General features: G+C 39.0%; 1 protein-coding gene across 2 annotated transcripts in view; it reads right to left on the bottom strand.

Annotated features, from left to right (window-relative positions):
• Nucleotides 1–14,159, bottom strand: part of ATG7 (autophagy related 7) — a 91,000-nt gene that overhangs the window by 52,642 nt on the left and 24,199 nt on the right. For both annotated transcript variants that reach the window (XM_062620253.1, XM_062620245.1), the window contains exons 17-18: nt 12,804–12,884; nt 1,022–1,144 (exon numbers count right to left, since the gene is read on the bottom strand). In XM_062620253.1, coding sequence (XP_062476237.1) covers nt 1,022–1,144; nt 12,804–12,884 — 204 coding nt within the window. The remainder of the gene's footprint in view (nt 1–1,021; nt 1,145–12,803; nt 12,885–14,159) is intronic.

The raw sequence follows: 14,159 nt of genomic DNA, 5'->3' as shown, positions 1-14,159 counted from the left end.
CCCCAGATCATGCAGAGTGGAAGACAACAAAACCACCTCTTTCAGAGTCAGCAGTGGCAGAACGCAACAGGAGAGTTAAAAAGAGTTCAAAGCCAACTTTAGAAACATCTACGTGATATGACTCCACCAAATTCAATTACAGATGTAGAACAGCACAGACATTTGCAGACGGAGGAAGGATTACACATTACTGCTCAAATACAATAGTAAGGCAGATAGCTGTTTCATTTTTTATGGAACAAACTCAGTATCACAAGTCTTTAGACAGGGTTATCACCCATGAGAGCAAAACATACCCCAATTTCATTCCACATTACAACTTCTGTAAGTAGAGAAATAAACAGCATTGCTTTCCCCACATAATAATCCATCAGGCAGTATAATAATAACATTTCAGATTGAACTAAAAAGATCCCTGACTTCCTTACAACACATAACATAGGTTCACTTGGTTTACTTAAAAGCAATTCTTAACAACTCAGACATAAGAAGTTAAAGCAAGTGAAGATAATATCTAACCTATGTAGGAACCTGTGTAAAGACTGTGGCTACCTACAGTCAGCACCTGTACACTTGTAATGCTTGCACAAACTGCAGTTTACACTGCCACAGGAACAGCCTAACAGACAGGAGCTCTCGTGATAACACACTCAGAACTGTCAAGCAACAACTGTTACTTAAATATTTCTGTATTTCACAAAATGGGACAACAATAAAATGAATAATAACAATAGTGCTGCACATTTCTAACTGGCTGCCAACCTGCATCACATCATCTGTTCTTACAAAAAGAATGATCTCTCACATCCAACAGTATTTCTTATTCTGTAACATTAAAAGGACACATCTTATCTTACTGGATAGATTATCCATGTGGCTTGTGTAAATCATCCTGTAAATCAAGCACCACTGCTGATGCTATCAGTGATTCATTTAATCACATGGTTATACAGCTGAGCATAAAACCAAGTGCACTTTACTACCATCTCTTTATTCTTATTATCCTAATTGCATTTCTTACCTCAGCAGCCTGTGTCTCCTGGTGTAATAAAGTCAGACCCGTCAAGTCTTCTAAGAAGGAATGTGAAGAATTAAAAACTTTAGCTAGGAAATTAAACCCTTCTCGTTCATACTGGTCAAGGACCTGTCAAAGAAACAAACAGAAAAGGGTTTTAATGTCCTGAATGTGATTCATCATCATCGTATTTTGCTTACAAAATAGAAGTGCAATCTTTCTGAACACTCAGAAAATGACTTTATATTGTAAACAGGTAAAAATTATGGAGACAAGAACCACCACTTCTCCCAGCTCAATTTTGAAGGCGCGGAAAGGAAGAGGTATGAGAGGCATGAGAGACGTGAGGTTTAAGATTTTCTGGTTTAAACATATTTTTAAGCTAGTAACAAGACAGACAACACGGCAAGTAGAAAAACTTAGCTGCAAAGTCATGAAAGGAGCATTCGAGTTACACAAAACACAGTAAAAGACTGTTCCAATGCATCAGTTAAGGGAAAGAACCATGCTGGGACAGACGAAAAGTTCTCCGAGTAAGTGTCCAAGTCCAACATCCTCCCAGTCTCCAGAGATTCATGGGTCTGAGACCACTGTATCTCAAAGGCCTTTTTATTTTCCTACTCTGATTTTCCCTATTTATCTTCTGTTGTGAGAATCTTACAGACTTGCACAAGAATTGTGAGGAAGGTTTTAACTTATGCTCCTCTCAAACCCCTAACCATGACAAATTTTATTTCATATAGACATAGCTTAAATGACTATTTCACAGGCTGATTTCATAAAATCATACAATGGTTTGGGCTGGAAAGGACTTTAAGATCATCCAGTTCCAAACCCCTTGCCATGGGCAGGGACACCTCACACTAGACCATGTCACCCAGGGCTCTGTTCAAACTGTCCTTGAATGCTGTCAGGGATGGAGCATTTACCACTTCTTTGGACAGCCTGTTTCAGTGCCTCACCACCCTCACAGTGAAGAACTTCTTCCTTGTATCTAACCTGAACTTCACCTGCTTAAGGCTGAATCCATTGCCCATTTCGATCAAACATTAACATTAGATTTCAATCAAGTGTGATGGAGATTGAGGAAAGAGAAAAATGTCAAAGACGACTCTGCAAGTTCTGTGAAAGCAGGTAGCAAGAAAGTAGAAGGAACGTATGATTGAGCAATGCACTCAATATCCACTGTTTTCCTCTTTTTGTCCCCAGTTCTACCACTGGCCATTTATATCCTGCTCGGCTACCACCAGGCTCACTTATTTTGCAATACATGGGGTTTTGTGGATTTGTCCAGTGACCCACGCACCTCATCAGAAATTAAAAGAGAAAAAAAGGAAAGGAAAAAAAAAAGACTTAAAACCCACACAAGAGCATATCTTTGGGTTTTTCTTCCCGAGATAAACACACCAAGACAAGCTCATCTGACTGCTCACAGTGCAATGTAGAGAACTGGACAACTTCAGCATTCCACCCGAGGTAAGTCCTCCATTCCATTATGTAGTGAAACTGCACTGTGTATACACACATACATTTAATGACTATACTGCTCCAAAACTCTAATAAAGCAACCAGATGTGCAGAAGTCCCTCGCATCTGGCTCCCTCTGAAACACTGCATTCAGACATCAACTGACAAACCTGGATGATGTTCACAGCTCTTCTTGTATATAATCCTCAAAGCTATCGGCATTAGCAAACGTGTTGCTATTGCTTTCATTTGTTGGAACCACATTAGGGAGCTTATGAGACATCTCTGGAGTGATGCAGCTACATTGTCGTTCACAGTATACTGAAACTGTAGTCTTATTCTAAAGTACTGCAGCATATCAAAGAAAAGCAGGGACAAGAATTTAACCTCTCTTCCCAGAGGTAAAAAATATGGGATATGCAAATGTTATGAAGAGAGCAGGGAACAGAGTACAACCTTACTACAGATGAGATGCCTATCAAATAGTCACACCAGGGACAAATTAATGTATTGCTAAAGCTCTTCGTGTAAGTGATACACAGTAACTCATTTTATTACCAATCTTTATTCTTGTCTGTTTACTGAAGGAAAATAAAACAAGTCTCATGGTAGGAGGAAAAATAAAATAGAGGCTTAGAGTAAAAGAACTCGTTTTGAAACAAGAAACAGATGTGCAGCCTTGGTGTTACATCCCTTTTTAACAGCATTCTGCACAAAGAAGTCTCAATTGCTGGGTAGAAAGACATTCAGAAAAAGACTCTGGCTCCAGGATTGCTTTATAGCATAAAAGTTAGTTTCTGGTTAAGTCAATATACAAACCTCAAACTCCAAATCCCGAGAACCTGGGCACTGATGTGAAACTGGCTCACATTTTATGCCTCATTTCTGTCACAGAGTTTTTAATCTTTTCCCAGTACTTCCATTTGAGTTAGTGTTTTTTGTTTTCTAAGCAGTTAGCATCTGCAGAGCTCCAAACAGTGGCATTTACTTTCCAGGAAAATAAGAAATTACTGCTACCACATTTATTGATTACACTCAAGAAGACATACGGGTATAGCCTGCCGCCAGAACAACGAGGCTGCTGTGTTTTATGCCTCCTGGCTTTAAGCTCTTTCCACTCCAGAAGGACAGCTCACTTGCCTTCCCTACCCTAGCTTCCCCCTAAGGGGACAGACCTTCACTAAACATTGGAGAGTCAGAAACTCCACCAAATTCAATATTCTAGTCAGGAATTTTACATGCCTAGATATGTTACTGCACACTGCTAACTATCCAGTTATCACAGGCATTGCACAATGAACAGACTACTGTGGGTGTTAGCATGTTGGAAAGAACCATTTCAGTTTCAACAGCTGCTTGGAAACAAAGGAAGACATGTAAAAGTCTTGCCAGTTCAACCTTCAAAGCTCAATGTATCTGCTATTAAAACAGGAAGTTTAGTGAAAGACTACAACACTGTGAAGAATCCTTCTAAGCGAGAACATGATGAGGCACATGAGCCATTGGGATCTTAGGTGTAGGCAGCTGCACAGGCAGCACTGCTCATGTTCCCAATTTTGTCATGAGACTCGTAACTCTGGTTTCCTTAAGAAGACCCTCAGCTCCTAGACTCTTGTCTTTTCATTCATTTCTTGATTTTTATGACCATTTGGTCCTAAAAAGTTGTAAAGAAAAGCCTAATAAGGTGATCCTGTAATACACTTATGCAAAAGCATGCGACAAAACTGAACTTTCCTGAAGAGCACTGATTTCCCAGGGACTCAGTTCATGACACTGGCACGGAGAAGTCCGACAATGCTACATGAGCACAAAGATGACTTTTAAGACACTTCATCTTTTGACAATACTCCAACTATCTAAAACGTGTCTACAAATGGCCATTCAGAATTGGGCATTCGGACATGATAGAGAACAAGACCATAAAGCAAAGGTGTGAGGCAAGCTGTCTTGCAGGTGCATGCTGAAGAAGGCTATTCAGAAAACGCTGCAAGGTTACAAAACACAAGCCAAGAAAGGCCTTGTCCAAATTTTTGGCTCATATCCAAATAATTAAAACACCCTCTGCAGACACAACTGTCTCCAAGCCTTCCCGTAATCAGCATTAAAATTAAAGCAAATCAGTATAAACCCCTCAGTAATCCCAGTGCAAAAAGCTGAAAATTCATTTAAGAAACAAAACAGACTACTGGTTTAATTTAGAGCAGGAATGCAGTGATACAGATGTGCTTTGTTTGTTGCCATTACTTACACTGATTCTGAGTTGCAATGGACAGAAAACGGATTATTAACTTACTGAAGAAGAGGCCCTGAAAGGACTTGACAAGATTTTTTTAGCTTAGGTCTTTCCAGTTTCTTTTTTTGACTAATGAAAAGGAGGAAAGAAGAGCTCTTGGAAATTTAAGAGATGTAAATTTAAGCATGGTCTTCTCAGGCATGCATCCTGTGCTCTCCTGCAAGAACCTTGATGTGCTGTGCACACAAGTAACCATTTTTCCTGATGTGATAGACAAACACTACAGACAAAACCGAGAGCTTCATTTTTGCCACTCTTCCCTTTCTAAAATATTTCTCCCAACTAATTTTAAACAAAATAACATCTTCAGACTACAGTCAATATAAGAGCTTTCTACTGGATGGTGTACAAGTTTAAAGCATTCCCCACCTCAAAGCATTAGTAAACACAAGTTAAGGCAAGGGAGAGGGAGAGTGGATACTGGGAATGCAGGAACAAGAGAGTTTCAAGCAGACAACATCATTAGATCATCTGTCCTGACCTCTCCATACATGGGTACATCCTTCAGTCACCTCACAGCCATCCCTTGCTCGCTCCACATTTTACACTGGACAGATATTTACAACTTTATTTATCCCCATTCTGCTTCCTGTCCAAAATTTATGCTGATTAGCTCATCGGCAGTTACAACATTCTTGGCTCCAGTTCATCCTGGCATTAGTCACTCTCTATTGTACAGCAATTGCAGAAAGCCATGCTTTGTCCCCAGTCACACTGAAGGTTACTGACAAGTTGTGGCTGGATCATGTTTGTTCCCCATGTGCTGAACGCTCAGTTTTGCCTTGAAGTAGCAGTCAGAAACAGCACCCTTTTCCGCAGACAACCCCCAGTGCTGGGAGTGAAGCAAGGTCACTTCCCCACTCCCTGAAGTTCTCACAGAAAAGCAGCTGCCTCACACTCAGTACCATTTTGGCTGTCTCCACAGGTTGATCTACAAAGCCTGGAGTGGGCCATCTCTGATGTGTTGACTTCAGCAAGCAAAAAGCCAGTAATGACTGGGTAATACATAGGAAGTCATTTATTCCAACCTGCCATCAGCTGTCCCCTGCCATCAGTGCTTCAACAATAAGGCAAGATCTGCCAGACACTAAGCACCCAAACCCATTACTGCCTTCAACACAAATCGCAGCTGCTCAGTAGCTCCTAAATCCAGATCTCTAGCTCAAAAATCCAGATTTTGTAGACTATTTGAAAGAGAGGTTTTTATTATGCTACAATACCTATGCAAAACAGCACTGGAAGAAAAGCAGCATTTTCCCCAAACCACTCGTATTTAATGGATTTCATCAGTTTCAGTCATTTTACCATCTTTAACTCCATTTCCTTCAATTTTTTTTTTCCAATTTCATAACCAGAAGTACTTCTGCAAAGACACAGGTACAGGCAATACTGTAAAAATGTGGAAAGACTGAATAAAGGTTAAACTTACACTCTCCAAAAATGCCTACATGGGCATTTGCAAACCAAAGAACAGTTGCCCAATAAAGTAAGGCTGAAAATTTGTTAAGTTTAATCAAATAAAAGAGGAATACATATAGACAGACTGCTGTCAAAGACTGCAATGAGAAGAATGCAGAAGAGCACCCAAAGAAAAACTGCTACAGTTAAAAATAGGAAGGCACTAAAAAAAATATCTGAGAAAATATGTAGTAGCCATCCCTGAGATGGGAGTAATGAGATTAAAAGGGTAATTCAAACCCAAGTAAACTATATATCATCTAAATACCACAATTTAACATTTTAGCAGGATTTAAATATGAGATTATAATAAAGCAAAATCTATTTGGGGAGGGGGCGGAATAATGAGACTCCCACATCCTCACCCAGTTCCATGAGATAACTCTTACAAGACCTGGCCATCGAAGAGCAGAATATGGATGGAGTTCTAATTTCTCACTGTTGCATGTTGGCATTCCTTTTTAACGTGCAGAGATAGAATTGTGGCTGAAACTGCGAACTGCACACAGTGCTGCACTGTATCAATGTGAAGTACTTATTTGCACTGATGATTTTGACAAATGAGTGTTTTGGACCATATTCTGGCCTGAAAATTCGTATTCATGTGATTGAGACTTGATTTTTCACATTGGTTCAAGTTTTTCTTACATACACTCAGACCATTAACCTTCTTTGCATGGAAGTGATAAGAACAAACACTTTTTTCTCAATTATTGCACTAAATACATCAACATATTAAACAACTCTTTTCCTGGTCACTAATATTAAAGAATAGGAGAAGTTCCAGCTGGACACTTAAAGTGATTCCTCAGCTTCCAAATAAAAATCTCGAAGCATACAAGGCAGACATGAAGCACACTGTGTTCGTGTGTTCTGTGAGGAATATACACTGAATCCTTGGAATAGCTGAACAATAAATAAGGGAATAGAAGGGCTCAGGTTGCAAGTATGCAAAAAACCTTATGAGAGTAAAAAGAACAATTACAAACTACTCATCTCAACAACTGGCCTTTGGAGTTCCAGAAAGAAACCTCCAGGATGAGATCTGAATTGGTCCTACACTCAGCAGTGGGAGGATGAACATCATCACCACACCATCACCGCATACTGTAATGCTCCTACTTTTATCCACTTCAGTATTCACCACCTTTGGCTTTGCAAGTCTTATGTGAGAGTCTGCCAGCAGTTAATTTTAAGTCGGAGTGTTTTAGTTTGGGTTTGTTTTTACTGACACAGAACGAATTCTGCAACAGCTGCACAGAGAGATGACAAGGTAGCATAAGGCTGCCATTAGAAGAAGTAAAAATGGTATTCTAGACAAAGTCAGATATTGACCATGTCAATACCAGAAACTTGTGGTGATGCCATCTCTTACTGATTGATAGTCATTTACTAAACTGTAGTTAAAATTAATTAACTGTAGTTAAAATTGAAGGAAGAAGAAATACTGGGAAACAAAACCAAAAAACCTCCAAGACCCACAGAATTTAAATGGTACAGAAATACAACCCGTCAGAAACATCAGTCACCGTTTTTAACAATGGCAGGTTTAATCTTCCCCTCAAACCCAGTATTTTACACTTAAAAATGTGAAAATTCATTTTACTGATGGTACAGAAACTATACTATATGTGTCTTTTCACTTTTAGTGCAGACAATAGTTCTATTCAGGATGGACTTCGTTAACCATTCTTTCTTCCACTTACAACTGCTTAGAATAGCATCTCGCACACATTTAAGATCACTGAACAACCACTGTTAACGCATTTTTACCTCTTTTAATAATGTTTAACTTGGAGATAAGGAAACTAGTCAATACCATGGACCAGTTAGCCACAGCAGCTGCTTCTTGGACTGAATTCTGGATTCTCTGCAACATAGCCTTAGCTCTACCATCTAACATGGTGCGCTGCCACATCAGTGCACACCACCATGCAATTTCATTTAAACATGAGGGAACACTTAAATTCACCACATGACAGAAATACAGAATAACAAAATCATTTGTTTTCTTCTCTGAAGGGCAGAAGTGTGTTACTTACTGCTAGAAAGGGATTCTTAGTTCAGCAGCTTTACTGTTCCAAAACCAAAAGTAGTGACAACAGGACTGCTGATTTTCTAGAGCAAAGGGAAGTGGGAATAAACCAAGTTTCAGGGTGTTGTATGTCCTTTGTTATTTTTTCTCCTTCCCTCCTTCTCTCAAGAAATCTTCTTAAGCATTTAATCAGTGGGGTTCTGTACAGACACCTCCACACCTTCTCCAACACACCAAGCTGACTACACTGCTGATCCCACAGCCTTCCCTCTGTTCACAAAACAGAGTGATGTTTAAAGTTAATGATACTTTTAAGATTCCTAGGGCCCTTGATGATATTTGCCCTCCTCTAAGGGAACAAAATTCCAGCACAATGGTCACATTACCATGGTCACCATTTCTTAGGGTGTGATGTGGCATTCTTAGTACATATCACAGCTTCCTTCGTTTAGCATCCTTTTACTTAGAATCATAGAACAGTTTGCATTGGAAAGGACCTTATGATCATTCTGTTCCAATCCCCTGCCATGGGGAGGAGAGGGGACAGTGTTCAGTGCCAGGCTGGACAGAGCCCTGGGCGACATGGTCTAGGGTGAGGTGTCCCTGCCCATGGCAGGGGGTTGGAACTGGATGATCTTAAGGTCCTTTCCAACAGAAATCATTCTGTGATTCTATGGTTCTATCTTTCAGGCAGCCAGCAGTAAAACCACCTTCACCATAACTCATTTTGAAAATGTTATTTAACTCCTCTCACTGAATTAAAATTTATATCCAGAGAAGTCTGCCTGAGATTGACAAAGTCATGGGTGAGATACTGCCCCCTTCTGCTACCCCACCTAACAGGGCATTTTTCTTCAAAGAGGAAAACCAAAAGTGATACATTCTGTAAGTCACTTATAAAACAAATTTCTCTGCCACCCTAAGAAAAGCATTATATTTAGCTCAGTATGCTGAAAATATGCCTCAGGATATTAATGATGCATTCTTTAAGTCTGAATGAATCTATCCAATATTAATACAGAGGCTGCACTGTACATAGAGGTGTCTAATTTTAACATATGCAAATTCAGGAAATAAGGGAAGTTGTAAGCCAACTCAATTACACAGACTGAACGTTACAGCACAGCTACATAAATAACTCTTTTTAAACATTCTTTTACATTTTTGCAGCGTTCATTCCTGAAGGACAAACATTTACCCCATTTCCTCCATCTTTTCTGCAAGCTGTGCAAGAGTTCACTTGGTTTAGCACAGGAAAGACTAAGGCTTTCCTCTCACCCCCATGATTCACACCTCTCTAACATCAACACATGCTTGAACTGAGAAGTGTATAATGTAAAAAGATTAAAGAATTTCCTTGACAGATGGTGTAATATGCTGTTACTGGGAGAATGTAACTTATGAAGTCCTTCCACAATGCAGGTAGGGCAAAGACAAAGGGTCTTGCTGGAATAAAAGTTATCCCAACTAAAAGAAGTTACTGAACAGTGCAGGCTACTATCAGAACTGATTGGAGCCATTTAAAGCAAAAATGCATGCAAAGCAGTTAGCAGATGAGAACAATAAAAGCACTGTTATGTCTACATGACGATAGATTTCCAAACTGAAATAGTCATGAATAACTTACGCAACACAGGCACTTAGTAAACGTCACAGCAAAAGTGTTTAATGTATTCCTGGGATGTTAAAAAGGGAAAACATCTGCAAGGGTAGGGAAATATCCTGACTGAAAACAGAAACCGTAACATAGTGCCTAGAATGCCATTCCTGATCATAGTGTCTCCTGCTTTATTGTTTTGATAGTGGAGATAATTACACATCAGAACAAATTTAGTAGGGGAAGGAGAGAAATCTCTTTGAGGCAAACAAGTTATCTTCTAGCACATGGACAATAAATCTGGCCTCTGGAGGAAACAGTCTGTGAGCAACATGCAGAAACAGAATGGGCAGCTGCATAGCCAAGTGCTTAGCAGCAGTGATCTTTTTCAGACATTAAACTCTGAACCTATGAGGTCTCCTGGTTCATGCCATGACACACAAAGAGGATGGAGAAGCAATAATAGGAAAATTTCCATTACCCTCACTAAAATCTAAACACTGGCAGTTTTGCATTAAGATAGATACATACTTTAATATTCATGTTTTAGGGCTTTAGCCAGTTGCCTGCAAGGATTAGGTAGCAGAGGATCAGAACCACTCAGATAGCTTAATTAACAGATTCTTGTAAGGAAAACAGTTACTACAAATAAATATCTATACTATAGAACTTGGACTCTCCCATCAGAAGAGCTTACACTGCTCCTAAAACTCACTACTCAACTGCCAGGGCAGTGCAGTGCTGTTTGCTCTAAAAAGAGATACTTTCCATTCTAGCATGTGCTTGTGCAGAACCAGAATAAGACAGAGGGGGAAATCATACAAAGAAAATCAGGCCCAGAACAAAAATAGACTGGTTTCCTACTGCTGCGACCATCCCAAAATTCCTGAACAACTGCCTGCAGGAAGCTTCTTTGGCATGCAGCCTGTTTAGGACAATTCTGGGTAAGGAATAGCTGCCTGCTTGGACGTCTGGGCTCTTCAGCTTCAAAAACAGAGAAATGAAGTCACGACTGTGAGTCAAAATGAAATGGAATCTATTCTCTAAACATGCAGATCATTAGCAGCTTCTCTCAAGTCATCCAGCTTATACCAACTGGATGGTGTAAGGATGTACAGGATTCTTGTTAAATTCCTAATTCCCTATTTCAAGAGTTATAGTGACAAGAAGGAGAATGCTGACAAAAGAAAGAGGAAAATAGATAAGGTACCAGCAAATTCAATCATGTCAGAAAAGACAATTCTATGCTAAAAGTTTAGATCTACAGTAAATCTGACACAGATCAGGATGAAATTATGTTAAATCAATGCATTCAAAATAAAACCAACAGCAGCAACGAAACAACCAACATAAAGACTACAATTAAACTGTAATTGGATTTGTCATTTCAAAGTATTAGCATCAGATTTGCAGATAATACAGGGTGACAAACTCTTATGCTAATAAAGAGAAAGTTAGCAAAGTAAACAGAGGCCGTGTTTCTACTGTAAGGAAATATGTGCACTGATGAAGCAACGTTTTCAGCACAGAAGTAATTGAATACCAAAACCACATGAAAAGTGATCTCTCTGGGAATAACACAGCTGCTAAAATCCAAGGCAGTTTTTATTAAATCATCAAGTCTGTTTATGTAAACCAGGGCTCTCTGGAAAATGACCTCCAAGAGGAAATGATTTGCTCACAAAGAATTGATACCTGCACTGAATTTGTCTACATAGACGTATGGTTTTACTGATTTTATATATCAGTACATCCTTATTAGAGATGATAAAAAAAAGCTTATTCTAGCAGTTTAACTTCTCAGGCTCCATCATCAGAAAGTTTTAGCTACTGCTGAGCTTCCAGCTATTCAAGAGGATAAATACATGTTTCTAAAAATAACAGCAATTTTAAGTCTAGTGCTTCAACTTTTGAGGAGAAAATGGACGTTAATAGCCCTTCAAAACTTGTCAAATGTACCCAGATGGCCCAGAGAAATCAAAGCAATTCTGCAGGAAAAGAAGCAGTGCAAGTCCTCAAAAGAACTAATTCTAGTGCCTCAAGAGCTTTTTGTAGCTCTCTGAAAGGACAAGTGCAGTGAAAGGAACTGAAAGAACATCTCGCAGTAAGTCTCAAGGTACATCAAAATGAACTAAACCAATGGCACTCCCAAGCAGTCCAAATCATGAGTCAAATCCTCTGCATCTCCACACTGAGCGATCCCAGTCAAAACTTCTTGAACTCTCACTGCAGAGAAAATTTGCCAGAAAAAAAACTTTTCAAAGCCACAGTACAGGAAAACAATCCAAGACTGAAGAGGCCTCACACAGACCCATTAGTGGGCTATGGGTCTCCAAGTCCCCAGTGTTCTGGCAGGACAGCTCAGATCCAGGCAACAGCTGTAAAGCTATTAGGTGACTCAGGACTGTCAACACTAGCGTCAAAATGAAACAGGCTTTTCAATAAAGAAATGTTATGGAAGTAATTTATTTTTCTGAAGTGCTCTTTATGTGCTTGTCTCATAAACCAGAAATTTATATAACTTCACATATTTGTAATGGTACGAAAAAGGATATATTTATACACTGGACAACAGACATCTTTTCTTAACCAACTAGAAATGATACTGATTTCATTCCTTCCTACAAAGCTACAAGATATTGATTGTATTTATGTGATACACTTCTCAAAATGTGCTGGTCCTAAGCTCTGCTTGCTTTCTTCAGCTGACTAATTATTATGTGGATATAGCATGCTAATAGGTGATACCAAAGAAATTCAGAAGACAGCTAAAAGAGAAGGGTATGAGGGCAAAAGAACTTCAGCTGAAGTGAGAACACATATTCCAAGCCTTAAGGAGGAGAAAATGTCAAATACAAAGTAGTCCTCAGCACCCTATGACTGACCTAGAGCAACACCATTCAGTATACGTATAAATAAAGTGCAAGCTCAGACTTACTTTTGTTGAACAGGCTGTGCACTTATCAAAGGCCAGGCTGACAGGAAGAACATTATCAAACCTTGATAAAAAACCACGGATCTGGAAGATGAAACAAATTACAATCTTTTTACCACCATAAAAAACATGTCCAAAATTTGACATGAACTGGAGACATACTTTCAACAGACATCTTTCAACAGGGACATCTATAACAGGGGTAATGCTGTTCTGACAGTGACTTCAAGTAACTCCTGCAGTCAAGTTATACTCAACATATATTGCTGTTTTTCTGGATACAAACAATGGCCCAACTAGCTAAATGCGATGTTATTTAAACATTAATAGAGGCACAGCACCACCTGGAGTTTGACTTTTCTGATTGCAAAGTTCAATCAAAATCAAAAGCCATGGTGTAAAGTTAAACACAGCAGTGATTCCTAGGAGAAACCAGCAAAACTGTGACATCTAACCCTTTTATAAAAGGATTAGGTCTCACAGTATTTGAAAAAGAAAAATATCTATTTTCATCCATATTTGTCTTAAGAATATCTAAAAGAGAAGATATTGATAAGAGTCACTAAATGTATATGTGAAAATGGAGACAGGCTTGACAGGAGTCATTCTTCTATGAAAAGTTTTCTGATTAAAATACATATTTGATATGGATCATATTGTAAAGCATAGCCCAAACCAGAATAGTAATGCAGGTAGAATATTATGGGGGTATAAAACAAACCAGACAGGCCTGACTGGACAGTTAACATTCTCAGAGTTCAGGTACGTCCTGATGATGAGATCATTATTTTTTCAGTAGAAACAGTAAACTCTAAAGTTATTGGGGTTTTTTTGTTGTTGTTTCTACTGAGATTTTTTTTTAACTAAAAATATTCCTAGCTAATGTAATATTTCTAGTTTGGGGGGGGGGGGGGTGGGGAGTAACTTCTTCACTATCACTTTTTAAGAGAAAGTTCAGATTACAGATCTGTTTTACATAGGTCTGGAGCACAGTCACCATTTTGAAACAAAGCAAATGAACAAGATTTAGAGCTGGCTTTTTCTTCCTATTATGAAAGGTCAAAAAAATCTCCCTCAGATACGCTGCAGCAGTTGGCAAAGGTTGGGCCTGGCTCACAGCAGCGTTAGCATTTTAACGAATAATAAAGAGATAAGTAATAAATAACAGATAAACCTATAGGATAAGGGAGTTCACTTTTTACTATAACTAAGTAACCCGTCAGTCGTTACTAAAGTTATCAATGAGTAACAAAGATGGGAAGAGTCAAGAATCTTCCAGGTGAGCAAACTGTGAGTGCCAACAAGGACAAAAGCCTCACACTGAGGGTATCTCAACAAGCTACTCAAGAACTGGATATT

This window comes from Pezoporus occidentalis, unplaced genomic scaffold (assembly GCF_034315485.1).
Source record: "Pezoporus occidentalis ecotype Australia unplaced genomic scaffold, CSIRO_AGI_Poc_V1 ctg106, whole genome shotgun sequence".
NCBI classification, from domain to species: Eukaryota; Metazoa; Chordata; class Aves; order Psittaciformes; family Psittacidae; genus Pezoporus; species Pezoporus occidentalis.
Note: the sequence above shows the minus strand (reverse complement) of the source record. Positions and strands in the feature narration are given on the sequence as shown.